Consider the following 24,711-nt stretch of genomic DNA (forward strand, 5'->3'; position numbering starts at 1 on the left):
AGAATAAGTCTCATCCACACTGACAATTGTCTAACAAGACTTAAGATCCAGTCTCAGTCTCCCCATGAATAGGAACACAGACAACTTGCTGTACTATCAGTACTCTGTCTCTGTGTGTGTTATGATACCTCCCCCCTGTGTTCATGTTTGGTACTAAACCCTACAAGCTGAGGGGAGGATCAGAGGGTGGAGCTCCACCTCACTGCCCACAGGCACAGGTACATTTTTTTCAAAGGCTGTAAGCCAAAGCCAGCAAAGCAAGTGGGGGCTGTCTGGAAGTTGTCAGTGGTGGAAATGAATTCCAGTGCTGTGCAGTAATGACAACGGACGGCACGATGAAGCAGCCAGATGTTGCTCTTCACTAGATGCAAGTTAGATCATAAGGGCCTAACTAACAATGGGGAGTTTTGTGGCTGAGGTGTTTCTGCTCCTGCTGATTTCTGCAGGACACGTTCATGGAGGTAAGACGCTGCAGAGGCAAAATCACTTTTGCTGAGAAGGATTCTGCGGCAACATTATGGTTATGATTTGTTGCATTGCTGTGACAGGACTGGTGATGCTGTAAAATGGTTTACCTACAGGAGCAGGTTAAACTATGGTTTTTAATTGTCATTTATTATAGTTAACTTTAACATTCTCACACGAGCTGTGGGATCCCATCCATCCCCTTTTCATCCATAGACTTAGGACATAATGATATTGTTGTAAATGCAGTATCATTTGTACAACCTGTGACACTACGGGTGAATAAGGTGTATTTTTGTATTTTCCTGAACTCTTATGTTTAGATATGCAAATAAAGGATTGTGTAATTTGATTTGTGCTAATTTTCATAAATTTCCAAAACATATAACTGCTCACTGGATAAAACCAGGTTCAAATTTTTATTTTTATTTATTTTTTGTTGATGATATATTAGAGTCAAAAGCAATTTTTGGATACCAGAAAATACTGTCAACAGCCATAAAAAAAACAAAAACAAATTTGGCCATCTTTTTAGGAAAGAAATGTTATACAAATCAGGCTTTGAATGGTATATGAAGAAACCCCTCTGTAAAAAAATATATATATAATTAGAATTTTATAAAAATATAAATAATAATACTAAAGCTCTACAATATAGATATAAATAAAACTGGATTTTTGAAAAACTAATTTCAAGAAATTGGCCTTTAAAGCTATGTACTATAAAATTCCATACATTTGTAGACCAAAAATAAGACACTAAAGGTGAATAGGGTAAAAGAAAATGTAATAATAGCTATCACAATGAAACTTCCCCAGTTGATTACTTACAATTAGACATTATATTTTCTAAAATTGTATTTTAAATATGACAAAATTCTTGTTTCATCAAAGGTTTTTTCTGATATTTTATGTTTAAATATGCAATTTGTGCATTGTTTAATTAAATATGCACTTTTTTAATACATTTTCAGAACAGAAATCTAGACTAAAACAAACACCTAAATGTGTATTTTGCACATTTTCTTTTCATTAGTCTAAAGGACAACATGGCAGCAAAACCTCAAAGTTGACCAGTGCATTAAAAAACTGCAGTGTCTCCCCAAGTTATAATGTGTCTGTGACAGTTGTCAGCTTAATGTTTAATCCAGTTTAATATTGTCTGTACACATATGGCAATATGTTGCAGGATACTGGATTACATTTTTGGGTACCTGATCTGATGTCACGCTGCTCACCAAATGTCGTTCGAGATAGTTTGGTTTTGTAGGGTTTTTAAGTAGTGATGTAACTAAACACTATCATCATTATCAAGTGGCTCCTTGCTTTTCATTTCATTGCACACTCAAAATCATTATTCATATTATTCTGAGTGTCAAAATGAGCGTTTTATAAGTGTTTCTTAATTACACACTCAACAGAGTTCATTTACCAGCTCTGTATCAGCTCTGTAAGTGGACGTCTCAACCACCACTTCTTATCAAATCTGAATTATTACCCCCTGAAATATGAACATCTCCTAACACAAGTTGCTGCATGTGCTGGAGCTAACACTCCAGGGCCGTCAGCAACGCCTCAGACATGCGTCTATCCTTACACCTGCTCATGACAGCACATTACAGACCTGCACTCACATTCGAGGAAGATTACTAATAATCCAATGTTCGCTGTTATCATAGAGGCAGATTACAGAGATGGACAGGCACAGGTTATACTGACAGTGGGCTTATAGGCTTTATGCAGAGCGGCATGCTGGGCCAGTCTGCTGACGGAGTGCTTCTCACTGGGACCAGTCTTAGAACACATAGCCTTGATAATAAACATTATTTTGCAGGCAGTGCATTTTCCAACCAGAGATTTAAAGACGATGAAATAGTCAGCCATTATTCCAAATGTTACCAACACAAGCATGAAATAAAAACAAAAAAACAAAACAACTAGTACCCCAAATTGTTTTATCTGAAGTCAGTCAACAAAAAAACCTGTAATTTTACAAATTAATGAGCAGCGTTGGCCGACTTGGCATGCCCCTTTAACCACCTGTCATAAAAACATTATTTAGAGGCTGAAAACTATGTTAAATGTTTAATAGTTATAATTTCCCCACAGGTAAAAAGTCTAGCTTGTGTTGCTGTCTGACTTTTTTCTGTGTGATGAGGGAACATAAATTATTGGTTGTCCTGTAATTACACTGCAGAATCGTTGAGCTGTACACTGCAGCTTTTGTGAGTAAATTGTTCATAAAATGTTACGGCTTGGTTTTTTATCCCCCTCAGGCCAATTCATTTTTTTATTGAGATAAGTGATGATAGAACGAGTTGGTTGTTTAAAATCATTTCTGTGTTTTGCGTATCCTTTTTTTCTTCATTAGAAACATTGAAATACCCCTTTAATTTCTATATTGTGCTCAGTCTCACTGCCAATCCATACTGCTGGACCGCTTAGAGAGTTTTTAGTGTGTCAGCCATCCCCTCCCACACACACACACACACACATACACACACACTATTTGACCTCTATTTGTCGTGTGTTTCTTTTTCCACAAATTGACAGTCATTTTAACAGAGTGCTCCATACGGCTGCTTTGTAGGTCAAATCGATTAAAGACTGCTTTACTGTGTTTTTCAGTCACAGACGGGAGTGGTGGGTTTACTGGCTGCACTACAAAATGAAATTACATTGTCATCACATATAAAAACAATTATAAAACACCAGAGTGGAAAAGGGTTCATCAGCTGTACCTAATTTGCACAGAGATTTAGACAAAAGCAGGACGGACGGATAGTTGGGTGGTTGATCCACCACTTTGGTCTAGACTGAAGTATCTCAACCACTAATGAGATACCACGATTCATGGTTCCTGGATAATGTGTCCTAATGATGTCGGAGCCTGACCTTACTTTTCCTTTAGCTGATAAAACTAAGGTTATGCATTTCTCAAATGCTAGGAAGAAGTCTGTGATGTTTTTACTGCTCAGGGAAGTTAGAGGTTGATACTCTTCTTAAAAAGTTGAGGCTGAATTAGGATTTTATTTCAGAAACAAGTCCTGTTCCTCCTTTGTGGCCAGAAAAAGACTTGTTGCTGCCATGTTGTTAACAGTTCTGGTTTATGGTGATTTGTTGTACATGAATGCATCTGCACATTGTTTGCACATTTACAATGCTGCATATCATAGTGAAGTGAGATCTGTTACAAATTGTAAAACCCTCACTCATCACTGTACGCTTTATTCCAGGGTTGGTTCGTCATCTTTGACCTTTCGTAGGCTCAGTTACTGGTATTTGTTCATTTATAAAGCCTTTGTACATCTGTACCTTGATTGAACAGAGATCTGACTGTAGCTGTAGTCTGAGATCTCAAGACTTAGTTTTGTTGTCTGTTCCTAGTGCACGGACTGAGCTGGGAAAGAAAGCTTTTATGTGCTGTGCCATAACCATGTTAGCATACTTTGGTTTAAGACCAAATACCTGCAAGACTAATGACATTCACATCAGCCTCAGCGGTAGTGTTCAATGCTAATTGGCAAATGTTAGCATGCTAACACGCTAAACTAAGATGGCTATCATAATAAACATTATACTTCAGCATGTTAGCATGATGATGTTTGCATTGCACTCCACAGGCATGGCTTTATAGGCATATAATGTTGTTTTATTGTTCCAAATTCAAACTCAGCCCAGCCACTGGAAGGAAGTGTTTGCATTGTATGGTTCTGCAAACAATGGATATGTTACAGTTGTACGTTTCATACATGACATCAGACATTCCTAAAGTGATGAAGTTCTGATTATATGGATGAGTTGACTAAGTCATCACCAAGCTGCAGACCAATGTCCAAGACCAACAGACAACCAAACTAGTTGTTCCTTAGACATCAGCCGGCATGTCCAGGTGTGATTGTGCCACCAAAACCTGGTATTTTAAGCCAAAACATGATCTTTTACCAACCATAACCAAGTGGTATTTGTGCCAAAACATAACCACACATTAACCACGGCACTGGTAAACATAAAGAAACATAAAGTTTCAACAAATCTGCTACAAATAACAAATATTACATATCTGTAGTTTGCTGAAACATACAATGCCAACATTTACTCTGGTGATTGAGTCATCAAACTAGCAGTATAGTTGGATAGTTGATATCCAGCATGAAGATGCAATACCAATATAATATCAATATGATGGCCATGAAAGAATTTTAATAGTAATGATTTACACACTTTCATTTCTATGTGGATCATGGGTTCCCAGTTTGAGTTAGCTAAATGTGCTGTATGTGCAATGCCCACCTAAGTTTTACGTCAGCTAATGACACAGTTTTTCCTTTCAGAGACTCTCTGTCACTGAGTAAGTTTTGCGCAACTAAATGTCTAGTCTGCGTCATCTGGGTCAGCAGTGAAGTCTAATTAGCATCACACATTTCAGGATGGCCTCTCCAGAATGCATTAGTTGTCATTAATTGAATTCAGATAGCAGGTGTAAAGTGCAGAGCAGACACCACATTGACAAACCACTCAATACAGATTAATGGAATAACCTTTGCTGGGTGGTCACTGAGCATTCATTTAATTTTGCAGGGTGACTTAGCATACAGATATAACTGAGACGGTAAATTAAAAAATATATATGAACAAATTTCCAGCTTGCTCTTTTATGACTAACCCTCACTGCTTATTTGTTCTGCAAATTTTATCTTGATGGAAAACTACTCTGACTAAAGCTAAATCTGTCTTCTCCTTCATTTTTGTAGTGTCGTTCTATGGTGATGGCTACATTCACCTGAGGACAGTGGAGACATCCATTCAGACCTTACTCCATGTACGATTTAGAACCTCCAGTCAGGCGGGGATGCTGTTTTTGGCAGCTGGACCCAGAGACTACTTGCTGCTGGAGCTGGTCTCTGGGCGCCTGCAGGTAGGCTAAAGCACATGTTAGGATAGTAGCACTCTGGTCTAAATCAACTGACAGGACGTGTTTATTGTTCATTTAAAAGGACACAAATGTTATAACAGTTTTCTTTCGACCATTTGAACTTTAGTAATATGAATAAAATGTGTCAAAGTAAAAGCTGTCCAGGGGGTTTCACTCAAAGATATCTCACACCTCTAAATCAAGAGAAAATATTCGTCCCTTGGGCCATTTTAGCTCATGCGTATTGCCATTTACTATCCTGAGGAAAGACAGAGAGAAGCCTGAACACACACAGCTCGGTGTCGGATTGCTCACAGAGAGAAAAAAAAAATAACCCCCCCGGCCCTTTCAGAACAAGTTCGTTCATGACCAAGGCTAAGAGAGAAGACCACAATAGTTTAATGAGAACTCCATTGCAAAGGGAGCTGCTCATGAAATAGTCTGGTTGCATTTGTGTGGAATAGCCCAATGCTTTGAACTGCAGTTAACAACGCCCTTGATTCTGTTCTCAATTGCACACATTCAAGATCTCATCACCATGCTATGCCTGCTTTTATGTGTTTGGCTTTCCTCAGCTCTTTGTCTTACTTTATTAAAGTTTTGGCTCGGGAAAAAAAATGGAAAGACTCTTGGTTATCACCTTTTATTCCTCATTTCCTCTTTCTCTCCTCACCTCCCCCTTCACCCCATTAAGGTACGTCTGGACCTGGGCTCAGGTGAGCGTTCACTACACTCAGAAAAGGGCATCCATCTTAGTGACCTGGCGTGGCACTCCATGGAGCTGACCCACAACCACCATACTGTCAACATGACCGTGGACCGGAACTCTCATACCAGCCTCCGTATGCCAGGACCGGATCTGGAGCTCAGTGTCGAGGACGGGCTTTTTGTTGGTGGGACAGCCGGACTGAACCATCCATACCTTCTCAACATCTCTACTGGATTTAGAGGTTGCGTAGATGAAGTTGTGTTCAATGAACATAACCTGTTGTCCAGCCTGAGGCCTTATTCTGGGTACAAGAGCATCCACGAGGTATCTCTGGGCTGCAATCCGCAGTTTTCTGCAACAGAAGAAGATCCTGTCAGTTTTTTCAGCTCTAAAGCCTTTATCACTCTCCCGCCATGGGAAGGGCCACAGGAGGGGGTGTTTGAATGTGAACTGTACCCCTCTGCAAGAGAAGAAGATGGCATGGTCCTGTATAGCTCTGGCAACGACGGAGGGTTTGTTGCTGTAGAGATAAGAGAGGGTAACATTTTGGCAACGATAGGAAATGGAGAAGGTACTAAGACTGAGCTGCGTTCTCTAACACATGTTCACAGCAACCACACGTGGTACCCCATCCAGCTGCACCTGCTGCCCAGCAGCGTCCAGCTGAAGGTGGGGGAGGAGTTGATCAAGGCCATGCTGAGTCTGGAGCTCCAGGTCATCCAGTTCACAGGGCCTCTCTTCCTGGGAGGGCTGGACGAGGAAGCCCGGGGCGAGGCAAGGCGAGCTGGGCTGATATCGTCTGTGCCAGGGGGGCAGCCGGCTGGGCGAGGAGGCTCCTTTAAAGGTTGCCTCCGGGAAATTAAAGTGAACACTCAAAGAACAGGACTACCTCATGCTGCCGTCACCAAGGACATCACTGTGGGCTGTAGGACAGGGCAAGATCCAGATGAAATCACCACCACCAACCCAACAGAACGTCCTGAGTCAGATGTTACGACCACACGACCATTTACCAACAATAAGAAGTACCCTAACTTTCTGTTGCTGAGAAAGCTAGACGTTGTGGAGGGAGGTCGGGCACCACTGGAGCCTAAACACTTGAGGGTAGGACTGATTGTCTCCTGCTGATACATAAATGTCAGTAAAAATAACATGGGAGTTGTGTAGTTTTCACATAATAACAAATATATATGTCAGTTAATCTTTGCACTCCCCTTTAGGTGAATCTGGATTTTCGGAAATTGGGCATTCGTCCGTCCCAGATGATGTTTCGCATTGAGGGGCAGCCTGTCCACGGCCAGCTTCGGCTAGACCTCAGTCCTGACACTACTGGGATGCTGGGCAAAGGCAAGGAGAGGAATATCACAATACGAGCAGAGGACGTCGACCGAACTTTTAGTATGCTGGACCTGTGGCTGGGCCGGGTGATATACGTTCATAGTGGGTCAGAAGACGAGCATGACTTCTTCATGTTTTCAGTCTTCTGCAGCAGCAAAAAGGAGCTTCCTGCATTTCTTAGGGGCAACCGCCTGCACCGATTTGATATCAGCATCAGTCCTGTTAATGATGCGCCTGTGCTCAGCCTGCCGGAGGGAAACCTTTTCACCATGCTGGAGAATTCAAAACGACAGGTAGGTATAGCTGAACTCTTGGATGCTACATGTAAGTGATTTAAATATAAAATAAAATATTAACACAACCACAATGTCCCCAGCTGACAACAGATGTGCTGAGGGTGTCGGACCCTGACAGCAGTCCTGCAGAGCTGGTGTTCAGCTCCTTGGGAAACCTCAACACTGAGGCTGGACACCTTGAGCACCAGGATTACCCTGGCAGGTTTGTGCTATGGCATGTGAGGACTTACAGTACCTTGCAAATCTTCTTACAACTAGTCATAGATGTCTGTTGAAGCAGTGGCTGAGGTTGTGAAGTTGTTATGTGCTATGCAGAAATGGTTAGCCCTTAGCCTAACAAGCAGAGGTAGGATCAGAACATGGAAGTTAACAGGATTGCATTTATCTTCCAGGGCCATTAACTTGTTCTCCCTGAATGATCTGGAGGAGGATAAGATCAGCTTTGTCCACTCTGGGGTCTCCACCTCCCGGCTTGCACTCAGGGTCAGCGATGGGCTGAAGGTAAGTGATTTACTCCTTTTCATCTAATCTCTTCATTCTCCTCTCATCTCCTCCCTTGTTTCCTCTCCCTTTATCTCATCTTATCTTTTCTTCCCTCTCCTCTCCCAGTTGAGCAACACTGTAGTTTTGAGGATTATGGCAGTGCCACTCGAGCACAAACTGGTGAATAACACTGGACTGGAGGTGAACCAAGGCGGGGCTTCCATCATCACAAACGTTCACCTTGCAGTACAAGTTAATGTGGATGATCAGGTGGTGGAAATCCACTATGATGTTACAGAGTTGCCACGATATGGTGAGCTCCAGCGGTTGCACTCCAGCGGCGACTGGAAACCGACAACTTCCTTCTCACAGAAGCTTCTAGAAAAAGAACGGATCCGATACCTCAGCACTTACCATGGCCTTCAAACTCAGAACAACGTCACTGATAACTTCAAATGTAAAATCAGCATCAGTTCACAGGCTACTGAGGAGGTTGATTTCCACATTGCGGTACGCTGGATCCACTTCAAGGTCACACGCAGCAAGATGGAGGTTAATGGTGTTCAGACTGCTGCTATCACTCCAGAGGAACTCCATGTAATTTCAAAAGGTATTAAACTCAACGAGAGCGACCTCTTCTTCAGGCTCCTGACAGTACCAAAGAAAGGGCAGCTGTTCCTCAATAACAAAGTTCTACAAAAAAACTCAACCTTCAGCCAAAAGAATATCACAGGTGGCTTGATGAAGTACGAGCTTCTCAACAAGCTGAACGACGACACAAGAGACACGTTCAGGTTTCAGGTGTTTTCAGCACATGCCAGCTCAACAGCTTACGACTTCAGAGTCAACATCAAAGCTGAGTCGACTGCAATCAATGTCGTAAACAAAGGCCTTTCAACGCTGGAAGGAGGAAGTAAAGTCATAAGCAAAGATGTTCTGTTCACTCACACAGCAAGTAATCGGGAGGTCCACTACAGTATTACAGTGAGCCCCAGGCACGGGCACATAAGGAGGATCAACCTCTCCAACTCAACTTCCATTAACGACAACATTGTGGCGTTCACAAATCAGGATATCATTGAGGAGAGGATCATGTACGTTCATGATGACAGCGAGACCAAACAGGATTCCTTCACGTTTCAAATTATGGTTTACAAACCGCACAAACGCAGTGGCAAGAAGGAGGATAAAATCACAGCCGAACACACCTTCAATATCTCTGTGCAGCTCGTCAATGATCAGAGACCTGTCAGGGTTGTCGATAAAGTTTTCCACGTGGCCCGTGATGGGCAGAGGTTGGTGACACTGAATGACTTGCGTTACCGGGACGATGACTCAGACTTTGAGGACAGCTGGTTGGTGTACACGCGGAGGGGGATACCCATGGGAGAGCTGGTGCTGGCCAGCGATACCAGTCACAAGCTTTACGAGTTCACACAACGGGACCTCGAGCAGGTTGGCACAATTTATTTGTGAAAATTTTTGGTAATCCAGATGGTAGAATATTTAGAATCACAAAGTCAAAGGTTGGCCTTCACATGTCACACGACCCTCATGTGATCTTTAGTGCCTGACTGATCACAAAATAGGTTAAACCTCGTACACTCCCTTTCCACCAACATGAAACAGGTTCATCCAGTTCCTGCACCTGATTTTGAACTCTTCAGAGTGGGGATGCCCTGTTCACGTTTTTTTCCCTGTGATCCCGATCCAAGTCATTTAATATTGAGTATCTGCCAAAACCAACTCCCGATCTGATATTCCTGCTTTCTTAGATAATACAGTTGCACAGTACATTAAACTTATTAAAACCAGTCCAATGTGTATGCTGACAACTGAAAAGCTCTGCAATGCGTTAAGAAAAAAACACTGAATCCAGACTGTACCTTAATGTTTATCTCTTTGTTTATTTTTACAAAATAAGTAAATAGGTCTAAAATAACAAACCCACCCTTCAACCTTTTTGGCCTCGGACATTGTCTCAAGGAATGTCCTTTTTCCTTTAAGAGAGTGGCCCCATGGTGCTGCAGTGGTTAGCATTGTTGCCTCACAGCAAGAGGGTTCCTGGTTCAAACCTGAGGTGGGGGGCAGGAACCCTGGGGTGGGGGAGCCCCTCAGCGAGCCTGCGTGTCATCGTGGGTCTTTTCCTGGTTCTCCGGCTTCCTTCCACAGTCCAAAGACATGCAGGTTCATTGGTGACTCTAAATTGGCCGTAGGTGAGAGCTTTAGAGACAAGGTCAAATCCTTCATAGTTCCTCGCCTTGTGCACACCTGGCCAATTGCTGCATAAAGTGGATGTGCATGTCAAATTATCGGTTTGTAAAGTTGCATTCCCCCAGTTTCAATGTTACAAAGGTGTGAAGAGACGCTGTTTCAGGTGCACTTTAAAATAACACATCCAGCTGCCTTTGACCACTTGATCCTCTGTTGCTTTGACGGAATAATACTGGTGGTGCATGCTGATGTTTTTACTTCTTCTGTCTTCATCTCCTTTTCTTTTCTCTCAGAAAAAAGTGTTGTTTGTCCACAGAGGAGTGAGTTATGGGCGTTTTGTGCTTTTCGTATCAGATGGGAAACATTATGTTTCGACCCTGCTGGAGGTGAGTATATTGTCTTTTATTTATTTATTCATGTTTCAATTGTGTGTGACCGTTTCTTTTAAGTGGTAAATTAGAGCTTCTTCTACAAATGACTTGCTGGTAATTAAACATCATGAGGTATAACTGGCTGATGCAGGTGATGGCCCAGGATCCTTACCTTCGAGTCGAGAATAACACCGGCCTCATGGCCCAGCGAGGAGGGGTCACAACCTTGACCTCGGCTAACCTCAGCATTTTCAGCAACCTCGACATCCGAGACCCACAGGAAGTGACATTCGAGGTCTTCCTTCCACCCAAACACGGTGTGCTCTGCTTTAATGATGGAGATCGCGAGACTGTAACAGAAGCAGATGCGATTACAATATTCACCCAGCAAGATTTGTTGGCGGGGCGCCTGGTGTATCACCACGACGGCAGCAACGAGTTGTCAGATGGGTTCAATGTGACTGCAAGAGCGAGGGAGAAGACAACAGAGAGGCACCTGGACAGAGGGAGGAGGGAGGTACATCTGGACATCGGAGTGGCGGTAAAAATCTACCTGGAGAGTCACCAGAGGCCACCAACGGTCATAAGTAACCGTCCGGTGGTGGTAGAGGAGGGACAGAGTGTCTCCATAACCAAGGAGCACTTAGAGGTAAGCCAATAACCATAAATTGCTTGGTCACTTTCAGCCTGTTTGTGTCTGATATTGCAAGATAAGTTTCTTGCATCTAGGCTTTTGCAAGATTTATTGTTTATTGTCTGTAACTGTGATCATATTTTGGGGATTTTATGCAGACTGGTTTCTAAGTCATATATTTTCCAAGTTCCAAGAGTCAGACTTCTCAATAATGATGAAATGAAAGTGACAGTTTCACTGTGTCTTTAAATGCAGTCCAGTGATGCCATCTATACAAAATGTCATGGGATTTTCCAGATCTAAACAGACAAAATAATCTGTTAATATAATAAAGTCTTGTAATGCTCATAATTATGTCCTGTTTTGTTTGAACAGGTGGTTCATGAGGACAGCCAGCCCTCAGAGATAGTTTTTACTGTCCAAAGTCCTCCTGCCCTGGGCGTCCTTCAGCTGCTTCCCCCAGACGACAAGCACCAGGACAAAAATGGAGAACAGCAGCACGTCTATCAAGTACAGCCAGCTGTAGATTTAAAGCTGACTAGAACAGAAAGTTGGTGCATTTTTGTCACCAGCTACCTGCAAAGTAGTTTTTTGACTTAGAGATTTCTGCGTTTCCGTTTTAGTCCTCGCTTGTCCCTCTTCTTTAAAGTAGGTAGGGCTCAGCTGGAAAATAAATAGTAACTCAGGAGGTTTGCTTTCCAAACTTTGAAGGGATACTTAGGATCTTTTGAAGTGGGGTTGTATGAGGAACTTATCTATATTACCGATAGTAGATGTCAGTCAGCACACCCCCAGTTTGGAGAAGCAGGTGGAAGTACCGACAGGGAAGCTAAGTAATGTACTGCAGCAACAAAACATATTTTAGCCACTTAAAAAGAATCTATAAAAGCTTAAGTGTACGCTATATTGAGAAGATTTTCACTGCTTTACCTTGCCACAGAAAGCCCTTTCCTATGGTGAAGCCATTAATGGCTTCAGCTCCCCGTCCATGCTCTCACTGCCAGACTCCATTGAGAAAAACATTAATTTAAGCTAACTGAAAGACAGGAGCTGCTGGTCTACCACTGCTTTGATTGTTAGTTAGTTTGTGTTATTGTGTGACTTTGCTGAATCTAAACTAATCCTTTAGAACACCAAAGTCACACAATAACACAAACAAACTAACTGATCAAGGCAGCAGTAGACCAGCAGCTCCTGTTTTCAGGTATGTTAAATTACTGTTTTTCTCAATGGAGTCTGGCTTTGAAGAAAGCGATATTATGGCTCTAGTTTGCTGTTGAAAACAGCTGTCTGATGGCAAAGTAAAACAGTGAAAATATTCTAAACAGATGGGACTTAAGGTGGGACTTTTTTTAGGAGGCTAAACTATGTTTTGTTGCTGAGCCCTCCTCAGCAGTGCATTGCTTAGCTTCTGTGGTTGTACTCCTGCCTGCCTACTGGATGTAATACAATGACTATGGGTAAGTACCTTGTACAAACCCACTTTAAAAGATTAAAACTGTCCCTGTTGCTTATTTAGTCATTCATATTCAATGGTAAAAAGACATACAAAAGATTTACAGCCCAATTTTCAATGGCCTTAATGATAGCTGGCTACAAACCCACCCACAAAGCCCTGTAGTGTGAAAGGGAATGCACTGTTGGGTGATAATTTTGGTTTTAGCACTTTAAGTTACCCCTAATCACATTCAGTCATTTTGCCACAACTTTAGAACCAAGAAAAAACGAGACTCATTTCACATATTTCTTTCTAATTCATATTTCCTGTCACTCTCCCCTCTGATCAATCAAAATAGAAGCAAAACTGGCTCCCAAAAGTTGCACACTGATGAGATGCTCTGCTCTATTCCTCCACACAGAGCACCAGAGAGCAGCCAACAGTTTCCTTCACCCAGGAGGACCTCAACCAGGGACTGATCATCTACCATCAGCAGGCTGCAGGACTCACCAACGACTCTGTTCTGTTGGAGGCAACCAACGGGGTCACAAAGGTCGGACCAATCAGGCTGGAGTTTGACATCATCCCTATCCTGCTCCCTTTACAGGTACAGAATGTCTAGAAGCTGGATGACCTGGAAAAGAAAAGAATTGCATGAAAATGGAGATAAATTATTTTTTTCTTGACCAAAGGATTATACAGGAATCAGCTGATCAGGTAGCCAGTCAGTACTATCATCTGTTCTGTAGGTGTCTGACTTGACCCTTGATGAGGGGTCGTCCCTGCCGTTGACCTCTGACATCATCAAGGTGGCCAGTCATCACTTCTCAGGGATGAACTTCCTGTACCAGGTCATCGTTCCACCGCGATACGGACACTTGGAGCACAGCCGGATCCCAGGGATGCCCATCACTGCTTTCACTCACACTGAGGTTTGACTGAGCTCACACACATGCACACACACACACACACACACACACACACACACACACACAGGACATTTTTTATTTTTTGTCTGGATTCTTGTTCTTTTGAAAGGGGTAATTAGGAAGATTTATATTCTAAAGAGTATTTAGATAAGTAGTAATTTTAGTGTGTATAAAGCCAGCGTATATTTACATCTAATTGGGTGAGTTAAGAATTTATTTTAACCAAACCAGAGTTAGAGATTGTTGGAACAGTGGAAAGACAACAATCTTTGTGGGGTTTTTTTTGCTTCTGTTGACTTTTAATAAAAGTGTGTTTCATGATACTAAAATTACTGTTTATTTAAATGGAATCTGGTTGAAATGGCACTGGCATTTTCAGGGCTTTTTCTGGTTAAACAAAAAAGGATCTTACCCAGGTAGCCAAAATGACCTGTCCCAGAATCGGCCTGAACTGGGCATGCTGGATGAAATTAGCTAGGTCGCATCCGGTTGCCCAAATCAGCTGAGGCTCGGCATCAATGACGCCCCAGAATCAGGCCAAATCAGCCGGCCTGTCTCTGGCTGTGGACACTGCCATCACTGGCCTGTTATCAAATATGACCTGGCCCAGCATTGGCCCAAACTCAGCATGCGGGATGAAATTAGCTGGGCCGCATCTGGTCACCTGTCTCAGCTGAAACTTGGCATGAATGATGCCCCAGAATCTGGCCAAATCAACTGGCCTGACTGCGGACCCTGCCATCACTGGCCTGTTATCAAATATGACCTGGCCCAGCATTGGTCCAAACTCAGCATGCTGGATGAAATTAGCCGAGCCCCGTCCAGTTGCTCGACTCGGCTGAGACTCGGCATGAATGACACCCAAGAATCGAGCCAAATGAGCTGGCCCAACTTCAGATGCCGTCACAGCCATCACTGGGGACTCTTTAACAAAAAGTTCTATCTCTGAAGGGTTCCTTTCTATAAGCTGTCAGACATGTACAACAATAATCTGAATGTGTCAGTGGCAAAAACAGCAACTTTTAGTGGACTTATGTTGACAGAGCGAACGTGCCCCGAATGGTTACATTGCAGACTGTTTTGCTGCTGCCATCTGCAGCGTTCTCACTCAATACTGGACCAATTTCAAAAAATGTTGGTTCCAGGTTGAAAAATACAGAACATACCTTTAATTTTAGTGTTTGTATGCTTTCAGGAAACGATATTCAGCTCTGTCAAAACACACAATTTTCCTGTTTTGTTTCTTCATTTTCAGCATTAGACTTCTAGGTCACAGGGAGTTACGACAATGACTGCTTCATGATTTGGAAATCACAAACTCTGACAGATTTTTACCATTAAATTTAATGGACAACACTCATCTCTGTGTGGTTACATGTTTACTGTTGATTTTCTTGCTGCTGTGTGATCAGGGTCATGCTAGAATAAATCTTAACAAGAATCTTCTTCATCCCGCTTCTTTGTCCAGGTGGAACGCGAGTACATCTCCTATATCCATGACGGCAGCGACACACTGAGAGACAACTTTACCATTGTGGCCAATCAGACGGAGATCAGGAAGCACAGTCTGCCCTGCACGGCTCACATCAACGTCACACCGGTGGATGATGAGACTCCTGTTGTTACAACCAACAAGGGTCTGAAGGTGGGGAGTGATGACATACAAACATAGGACACGTTCATAAGAAGCCGACACTGTGATTGTTTTGCTAAATGAAGCTTTTTCTGGCTCCAGCTTCATTAGTGCACAGACATTAACAGTGGTATTGATCTTGGAGTCTCTCAGTACCAAAGTGAATGAGTTTATATCCCAAACTAAAGTTAATAGCCCTCCTGTCCTCTTGTTTCCTCAGGTTTGGGTGGGTTCAGTGACAGAAATCACCACAGATGATCTCAGTGCAGAGGACCCGGACACTCCTGATCCTGAGGAGCTGGAGTTCATCGTCACACCGCCCAGCAATGGCCACCTCGCCCTGAAAAGCGCCCCCTCCAGGCACATCCTGAACTTCACCCAGAATCACATACAAACAGGACAACTGATGTTTGTGCACAGTGGTGAGTACATTTTGATATCTGCTTTTAGACCCATTGATGATTCTGGAATAAATGAAGAAATAACCCCTCCTCTGTCTTGATGTTTGACCTCGCTGTCTTGCAGGTGCTTTATCGGGTGGCTTTCACTTCCAGGTGAACGATGGCGTGAACTTCGCCCCTCGTCAGATCTTTAGCACAACTGCCCACTCTCTGGTCCTCACCCTGCAGAGAAATCATCCCCTGGAGGTCTACCCAGGTAGAGTCTTACAATGAAAAGCCTGGTTTGACACTCTGTGTTTGTAAGTTAGCTAACTAAAGTATAGTGATCGGTGATAGGAGAGGTTCTCAGACCGGCTTTTCCCTGCTCAAGTACAGTACGTACAGGTGAAACCAGCCTGTAGATGCATCACTTCTTAACCTGGGAATTCAGACCACTCTTCAGGGTCGTGACAAGATTTATTAGATGAAGTTCATTACCATCAATGTGTCTACTTTCTTGCCCATTTTTTAATGAAAGTGTTTAATAGTTTGTAGCCTCATTCCTCTTGCAATTGTTGATGAGATGAAACCTGAGATGGAAAGCTAAATGTAGTGCAGTTATATAACAATGGCACTGGGTGGCCTCACTAGTCCGAGCATTATGTTGCTGCATTATGTTCCTGCCTACACAAACAGATTACAATACCTCTGTGCCCAGTCAGTGCCAGGTTGATAGTGCCACTTTCCACTCACATACTCACTTATCAGTCATTTCTCTGGTCAAGGTTACATAAGCGAACCTGTTTATGAAACACTTAATGCTGTAGTTGTTGATTTCTTTTTTATATATCTCTAACAATATATGTTCTTTGTCTGTTTTTAATTAATTTTTAATAATTTGTATATCAGTCACTCGTCCTGTGTTATGTTGAAATTGAGAGGAAAATTTTGTTACCTCACATGCCTCCCGTGAACAAAAATGAAAAAGCGGAAAATATTCTTGATAAATTGAAGTCATAGTTGACCTAGTTTAGCAAAACTATATCAAAACTCAGTAATAATTTATAAAAAAAAATGTTCATGTCTGTAGATGATATTTTGGTATGATAGACATTCCTGAGTGGCAGCTGTGTCACAGTATCCAGCTCATGAATTGAACCACCCCCCTGAATTATCCTGCTGGGATATGCATATCCTGCTTTAGGCTCATGTATGGGACTTTCTTTTAATGTTTTATAATATTGTGTTTGGTGTCATTTTAAAGATGACCTTCTTGGTTTTCATTCAAGCCCAACTGTGAATCTCTGTGACAAATATTGTGGTAACTGTAGCCCTTCAAACAGTCAGTGACTCACATTTTTCCACAATTTTCGCCTAATTTTTTCTTTTCTTTTTGCCCTATTGGCAAAGTTCTAAGCATATGAATGGATAAATGAGACTTGGATTATACTGCACAAGTTGTGTGAATTTGTAAATAGATGTTTTGATATAGTTTTGCCATTGTTTAACACTGGCCACTACCAATTGATAAAGATTTTTTCCTGTTTTTGGATTCTTCGCTCATTCTTCACTTCCTCTGGTTCTGAGCCTGCCTGTCTTTTGTGGCTGTTTAAACTGAAGGCATGGTGATGTCTCCTGATAATACATTTAACCAAGATCATTCACTGCTTCCTCTCTGTTGTTGTGAGCTTTTCCTTTTTCTAACTGTCTCTTTGTCCCCTTTAAAGGCTCTGTGACACCCATCTCTGAACTGGAGCTTCAGGCTGTAACCAACGATGTCAGTGACATCAGGAGAAACCACTCTGTGGTGTTTGCAGTGACTGCTCTTCCTAAACTTGGTAGCCTGGTCCAACGTATGCCTGACAACTCCACACGAAACATTTCCACGTTCACACAGAGCATGGTAGGGACGTGTGTGTCTTCGCAACAAAGGAAAGTTTTTGTTTACTTCTCATATAAAACGATGCCCCTTTCTCCTTCGTCATGTCTTCGTCTCTGTCTCTCAGGTAAACGATGGAGTGATCTTCTACAGTCAGAACAAGCCACAGTCAGTGGGATGGTCGGCTGCAGACTCTTTCTCTTTCACCGTGTCCTCTCCTCCCGCTTTCCTTCCTCCACACACTTTCAGCATCTTAATCTCCCACCAGGCCAACGAACACCACGACAGCCCTCAACACAGGACCAGACTTCTGAACAACGCAGGTATCGTGTGACTGTGTGTTCTCTCTTTTTTATTTGATATTTATTGTACCAGGAAGAGTAGAAGTTCAGGAGGATCTATTGAGGTGTTTGTGTTCAGGTGCCGTGGTGGCCGAGGGAGGCAGGGTGACAATCGACAGGTCGAAACTCGACGCCTCCAATCTCCTCGGGAAGGTTCCAGAGCCCCAACGAAAAGACCACCACATCCTGTACTGCGTGATTTCCCTGCCGCGCCATGGGACTCTGTCTATACAAGGACATAACCTCACCAGGTACTGAGCTCCTTTCTCAGTGTTTCAATTACTGATTACTTACTAATCTGCATCTATTACACTTGCTAATCATGACTGTCAATTTGTCTTTTCTCAGGAACCAACCTGACTTCCCTCAGGCCACCCTAAACAAGTTCGGCATCACATACATCCACGATGACTCCGAGACTACGAGCGACAGCTTCACTTTCCGGGCCTGGGTGGCACCTTTGGAACTCTCAGCCTCAAAATCCTCCCTGCCGTCACTAGATGCGGTTTCTCATCGCCATGCCAAGGACAAGCTGGAAGTGACGGAGACGTTCAACATCACAATCACGCCGGTCAACGACCAGCCGCCGCTCCTCAGGAGCAGAGCCCCGAGTATGAAGGTCGTAATCGGAGAGAGAGTCATACTTGGACCAGACAGTCTGCAGGTGGGCCGGTGTTAAGAGAGCAGGTGGAGCTGTGGTTAGAGCTCCACAGTTATGGTTTAAAATGTTTTATTTTACTAGTACTGATCTTCCTATTTTCACAATTATTTACCGATTTCTGGAAATAAAATTTAACATTTTAATCTACACAACAAGCCGATACCACACCTGATTAAATGTATCCTAATAACAGAAGGGTGTTATGTTAATGGCAGTGTAAGGGGATTGTAATATTAAAGTGTATTTCTTCCACAAGCAGAGATCTAAATAGACTGGCAGCAGGACTACTTGAATTTGAATGTTCACTTGGGATGAGCATTCCTTTTAGAGTCTTATAAAAACAATCCTATCAATCAATATGTCCAGGTTGAGGATCACGACACCCCTCCAGAGGAGCTGCACTACCTTGTGATCAGCAAGCCCAACAACGGCTACCTGACGCTGGGGGAAAGACCAGAGCCGGTGACCTCCTTCACCCAGTACGACATCAACCACGGGCGGCTGCACTTTACACAGCAGGTGAAGAGTCAGTCCGCCAAAGGAGACTTTAATTCTTTCTTTGCAAATGTGTGTGTTAGTGAGGTTTATTCAAAGTTCCAATTTGTGTAATTGGTTGTGGTTATAGAACTGTATAACATCATCTGATTGCAGAAGTAGAAAAATGTGCACACATCACTGTCCAGCAGTGCGTTTGGATTCTGCCAGTAGGGGTCGCCAAAATCAAATCCAACAAGAAAGGAGTTTAAATTTAGTTGTATGTTCTCTCTGTATTTGTCCAAAAAGTTTAAGGCACAAAAATAGAAATCAGAGTATTTTAAAGTCATCAAAGGTTTAAGGTTTTTAACTACGTTTTAATGTCTTTATTTTTCTTTTATCCTTCCCTCCTGTGTTCCCTCTGTCAGGGAGAGTCCTCAACAGGTGTTTTCTACTTCAACGTAACCGACGGTCATCATCGTCCACTCTACAAACTGTTTAGTGTCGAGGTTATAAAGCCCTCAGTCACCATGGTGAACAACACCGGCCTATCGTTGGTACAAGGCCGGACCGCTGTGATCCTGACAACCAACCATTTTGCAGCTCAAACCAACAGCCGCACGCCGGCCAACATCACCTACACTGTCGTCACTCACCCTCACCACGGGCGCATTGCTATTAACGACCAGGAAGTCTCAACCTTCCGCCACGAGGACCTGCAGTTTGGCCGTGTTGTCTATCACATGACTGACCTCAGTGAATCCGAGGACAGCTTCCAAGTGTCAGTGTCAGCCTCTTCACCCAGTGTTGACTATGGGAGTGTAACAGCACAGACGGTGAGGGTGACTGTGCGGCCTCTGCTCTCTTTGAGGGAGCCGGTGAGAGTGCCCAGTGGTATTGCTGTGAAACTGGGGAAGTCCATGATCGATGCCTCTGAGCTGGCGAGAATCAGCCGAGCCGACCCGGTTTTTCATGTTCTGTCGCCACCAAAACATGGAAAACTAGTCAAGGTAAGGCTGTTACTCATAAGCTTTTGATTAAGTTTAAAGATGTTAAGGTTTAAAGGTGACCTTTTATGCTTATTTTCAGGTTCATACTTGTATTTAAGGTTTCCATTAGAACATGTTTACATGCTTTAATGGTCAAAAAACCCACTTTATTTACCTCATACCATCTGTTCTGGAACACCTGTATTCACCTCCTGTCCGAGACGGTTCATTTTAGCGCCTGTCTCTTTAAGCCCCACTCCCAAAAAAAGCCAAGTCTGCTCTGAAGTGTGGTGTACTGTCACAATTTGATGTCATCTTGAAGCAAAAGTAGAAAAAGTGTTGGAAACAAGAGCATTAACAGCGGCCTGATGCCTGAAGTTTCTGCTAACAAGGATTGCTATTTCGTACATTTACATTGAAATATTAAATATATGAAAGGAAAAGCATAATAGGTCTCTTTTAAAGGAACATGCCATGCTGAATATGGATGCAATCGATAATAGAAATTGCAGAAACCTCAATGATTCATGTCACTGTGAGCTTAATCATACAGTTTCAGTTCACCATCTCTCTGTCTCTGTGTGCATGTGTGCAGATGACGTACGACCCCAACCGAGCATCAGAGGTGCTGAAGTCATTCACGTTCAGAGATGTGGTGCAAGGCCGGGTCGCCATCGAGGAGACTCTGAGCGACGATGACAACCAGCTGCTTAAAAACAAATCAGCACTCACAACAGCTCGAGGCCACGCCCCCGCCAGGCCTCTGAATGATTCTTTCATCTTCCTGCTGAAGGCTGGAAACGTGCAACCGGCGAAGGGCGAGCTTCACTTCACCATCTTTCCTCACCACCAGATGCGTCATGGTCCGAGCGGTTCAAATCCAGACGGTGCAGGTCGTGAACACACGACAGCCCGTCTTCCCACACATAATAAGACTACCACTGGAAGAGGCGGTGGGCGAGGGGGTTCCACGATGCTCAGCGGGGTCGGGGAGGGTTTGTCCCCCCACATTTTGTTACATAAGACCCACAACAGGACACAGCACAGGCCGAGGCCTCACAGCCGCTGGGGGAACCACACTCGCGGTCATGGAGGAAGATCAGGGAGTGGTGCAGATGGAGCAGGTGGGGGTCACAGTCATGCCCCAAAACCCCACACTCCTGTGTCAGACAAACACGGTCCAGTGCTCCCTCCTGAAACCCACCCAGTCCACGTTGAGGTCCTCCCTCGCCCCGCCTCTGACCCTCTCCTCATTATCCTGCCACTGCTGGCCTGTTTGCTCCTCATCATAATCCTCGTAGTTTTGATTCTGGTGTTCCGCCGCCGCAAGGAGAAACAGGCCCGGCTGCGACTCCTCCAGCAGCTCGCTGCGGTGGCGTTACCCACTGAGGGCAGCCCGTACATGGGCCGGGCGGAGCGGAGTGTGGCTATGCCCTCTGTGGTGGTCACACCACTGGGCCATGCGAGCTGCCCTACCTCACCCAGGGTACCCATAAGTCCCAGAAGACGGAGTTTGGCCCCTGGGATGACCTTCTGGGGACCAGTTGAAGCTGATGGAGCACGTGGTGTTGGGAATAGAAGAGGCAGTAACAGTAATGAAAGAGATAATGTGACTGCAGAATTCAAGACCCCTATTAGATCAAGGTCCTCTACTCCGACTCTGAAAGACAACCAGTACTGGGTCTGATGGAAGTAATCTAGAAACCTAGAAAAAAAACTGTGCCTTAGAGGTGTATTCAGTGTAAAGTGTATAAATAGCATGTGCTTACTCTCCAGGGGACAGCAGTAGTCATCTAAGGCCCTGTTTACACCTGGTATTAACATGTGACCTGGGTGATTGCATCACAAGTGGACTGCTCTAAGTGCAAGCATGAATGCATCCAATGCATTCCCAATGCATCTTGGGACTGAGACGCTGAGCTGAAAGACCGCCTCTGGAACCACCCTACTCCCAGCGAACAGTCAGTTCAACATCTGCCTGGTAAGCATGAACTAACACAGCACCAACAGCTGTCAAACATCCTTATACAGACACCGAAATGGCTTGAGTCTGTTGTCTATCCATCCATTTTCAACCACTTATCCAAAGTCAGGTCGCGGGGGCAGCAGGATGAGCAAAGTATTCCAGACGTTCCTCTCCCCAGCAACACTTTCCAGCTCCTACTGAGGGATCCCAAACCGTTCCCTGGCCCCAGGGCCTCCTACCAGTGGGACATGCCCGGAACATCTCTAATGGGAGGCGACTCTGTTGTTAAAGCCGTTAATGTCTGTTAGCCGATGCTAACAGTTAGCCCTGTCACTGTGTGTGTGGCCAGGTGGACTTTCACCAACTGTCCCCAACACGAAGCTCACACTCCTGCAGCAGTAGTCTCCTATTGGCACTTGTCTCACGCTAAACAAAGAGAGAGCAGGGCAAGGAGGGGATGCTAATCAGTATCCTGTGCACAGCAATACAATTAAGATTTTAAAGGCTTTACGTATGCGAATAGAAAGACAAACCTGTCAGCTAAAAACGACAGAGCGGGGAAGTGAGATCCAATCACAAGTGGGCACTTAAGATGCATTCTAATGCCAGGTGTCAACAGACAGACTTCGAGCTCTCCACGTGTGATCCGATCACCCAAGAAACATGTTACTACCAGGTGTGAACAGGCGCTAAGTCACATCTGACCTGCTATGAACTTTTAAAATATGTGCACACTGGTGGAAGAAATTGTTCCTTTTTTGTAGGAAATGTATAACAGCCATTTTATTTAAGTAATTTCACTGAACCAACTTGAATTGGATGCATCTTTGTTATAGTAACAATGTACTGAAAAACTGTTACTTCACCTGTAAAACATTACCCAGCTACCTAAAAGGTGTGAGGTGCTATTCAAAGTAAACAGAATCCATTAGTACTGCTTAAGAGGCTTTACATGAGCACAACCACCATTGGTTGCTTTATGCAAAGACACAATTTTTCTAACACTCTGACTGCTTTAACTTTTATAACTGTGATGAATATAGTAGTATAATTTTGGAACTGAGGCTGAACAAAGGAAGTGAAATACAGACTTAATGTCGCTGAGTTTTAAATAAATTCAGAGGATAAACTAATGTAGCTGAAACCTCTCACTCTCAAGATTGTTATTTCACAGAGTTTAAGTTTCACTTCTTCAAAACCTTGGCTGTCAGTTGGCAGATACACTGCCTGTTTGTACATGTGACTACAGGTGCTGTAAGTGTCCAAGTCTGTGCATGCAAACTATTTTTTTTAAAGCATTCACTCCTCTTTCACTGCTCTGAGCACTTTTCTTTTCACTTCTCCACGCACTGGTAGTTTCCTCTGTTCTCGATTAACCTCAATGTTTTTGTCCTGTTTGCCATGCACTGTGAAAGATTTATTTTTAATAAAAGATATTTCTTAAAGAATTGTGTGTGTTAATCTCAAACACATTATTGCAATCACCTCAGTGAGTGGAGCAAAAACTAAGAGATAAGATGATCAGAATGAATCATCTTTGTCTCTCAATGTACAATATTTTTTCTGCTGCACATTTTTAAATGTTGAGTACTTCACACATTAAAAACTTGAGCAATGTGTGACACTTACACAACCTCCCTTTAGGTTTTATGTAATGTGCAAAAGTAGGCCTCAGTGAGCAGAGCCATTAAGTAATCAAAGAAAAAAGGCTTTCAGGCATGACCTGCAGGTGCTGACACGTGATTTGTTATTTTAAGTCAGTACTGAAACTTGTTTTCAGTATATTGATGCATATATGCACCACAACACAGTATTCATACATTATCCAGAATAAATCATTTTTGGTGTATCAAGTAAAAAAATAATGCTTTTTTTATGCACTCAATATTGCTCTTAAATTTTGTCGCAAATTTGTTAAAATCTGTGTTAGTGAGCACGTCTCCTTTTCCCAGAGCAACCTTCTACCTGACAGGTGTGGCACATCCAGCTGCTGATTAACCAGCATGATTACTACACAGGTGTGTCTTGGGATGGTCACAATAAAAAGGCCGCTCTAAAATGAGCAGCTTTAGCTTTACAAATAGGATTTCACATGACTTGCACTACAGAAATGCATTTCTTGGTCACAGATACCCCAAAAAATCAGTCAGTTTCTGGTGTGGCACCATTTGCCTCATGCAGTGTGACGTGTCTCCTTGTCATTAAGTCGATCAGGTTGACTGTGTCCTGTGGAATGTTGGCCCGCTCCTCTTCAATGGCTGTGTGAAGTTGCTAGATATCAGCAGAAATTGGAGCATGCTGTCAGAGCTTCCCAAACATGCTGGTGACTGTCTGGTAAGGATGCAGACCATGCAAGAACTAGGATGTTTTCAGCTTACAGGAATTGTGCACGGATCCTTGAAACACGTGGCTGTGCGTTATCATGCTGCAACGTGAGGTCATGGTGGCAGGTGAGTGGCATGACAATGGGTCTCAAGCTGTGTGTTCCAACACCCACACTACCATACTATATAGTATGCCAGAAAAAATATTTGGTATGTCCCGATACAATAATGAAGCACGCCAAAAATACCAGGATGTTCTACTACATCCTGTC

General features: G+C 43.4%; 1 protein-coding gene across 3 annotated transcripts; it reads left to right on the forward strand.

The window, feature by feature from the left end:
- Positions 1-248: 248 nt before the first annotated feature.
- Positions 249-23,555, forward strand: LOC117269888 (chondroitin sulfate proteoglycan 4-like). Of its 3 annotated transcripts, XR_013488137.1 has the most exons (23): positions 249-461; positions 5,220-5,383; positions 6,075-7,193; positions 7,310-7,720; positions 7,804-7,925; positions 8,116-8,224; positions 8,333-9,661; positions 10,714-10,806; positions 10,943-11,440; positions 11,801-11,947; positions 13,285-13,470; positions 13,613-13,795; positions 15,261-15,437; positions 15,646-15,847; positions 15,951-16,082; positions 17,533-17,708; positions 17,812-18,007; positions 18,105-18,276; positions 18,374-18,689; positions 19,053-19,205; positions 19,589-20,170; positions 20,745-22,130; positions 22,239-23,555. XR_013488137.1 is itself a non-coding variant. In XM_078162070.1 (22 exons), exons 1-22 carry the CDS (start codon positions 398-400, stop codon positions 21,834-21,836), a joined length of 7,623 nt encoding a protein of 2,540 aa, XP_078018196.1. In that variant the 5' UTR covers positions 249-397; the 3' UTR covers positions 21,837-23,555. The 3 variants fall into 3 exon arrangements, 2 of the variants coding, with proteins under 2 accessions (XP_078018196.1, XP_033503139.2); XM_078162070.1 differs by having other exon boundaries at positions 20,745-23,555; XM_033647248.2 differs by having other exon boundaries at positions 11,801-11,935; positions 20,745-23,555.
- The last annotated feature ends 1,156 nt before the right edge of the window (positions 23,556-24,711 follow it).

The sequence above is a fragment of the Epinephelus lanceolatus genome, chromosome 19 (genome assembly GCF_041903045.1).
Source record: "Epinephelus lanceolatus isolate andai-2023 chromosome 19, ASM4190304v1, whole genome shotgun sequence".
Classification (NCBI taxonomy): domain Eukaryota; kingdom Metazoa; phylum Chordata; class Actinopteri; order Perciformes; family Serranidae; genus Epinephelus; species Epinephelus lanceolatus.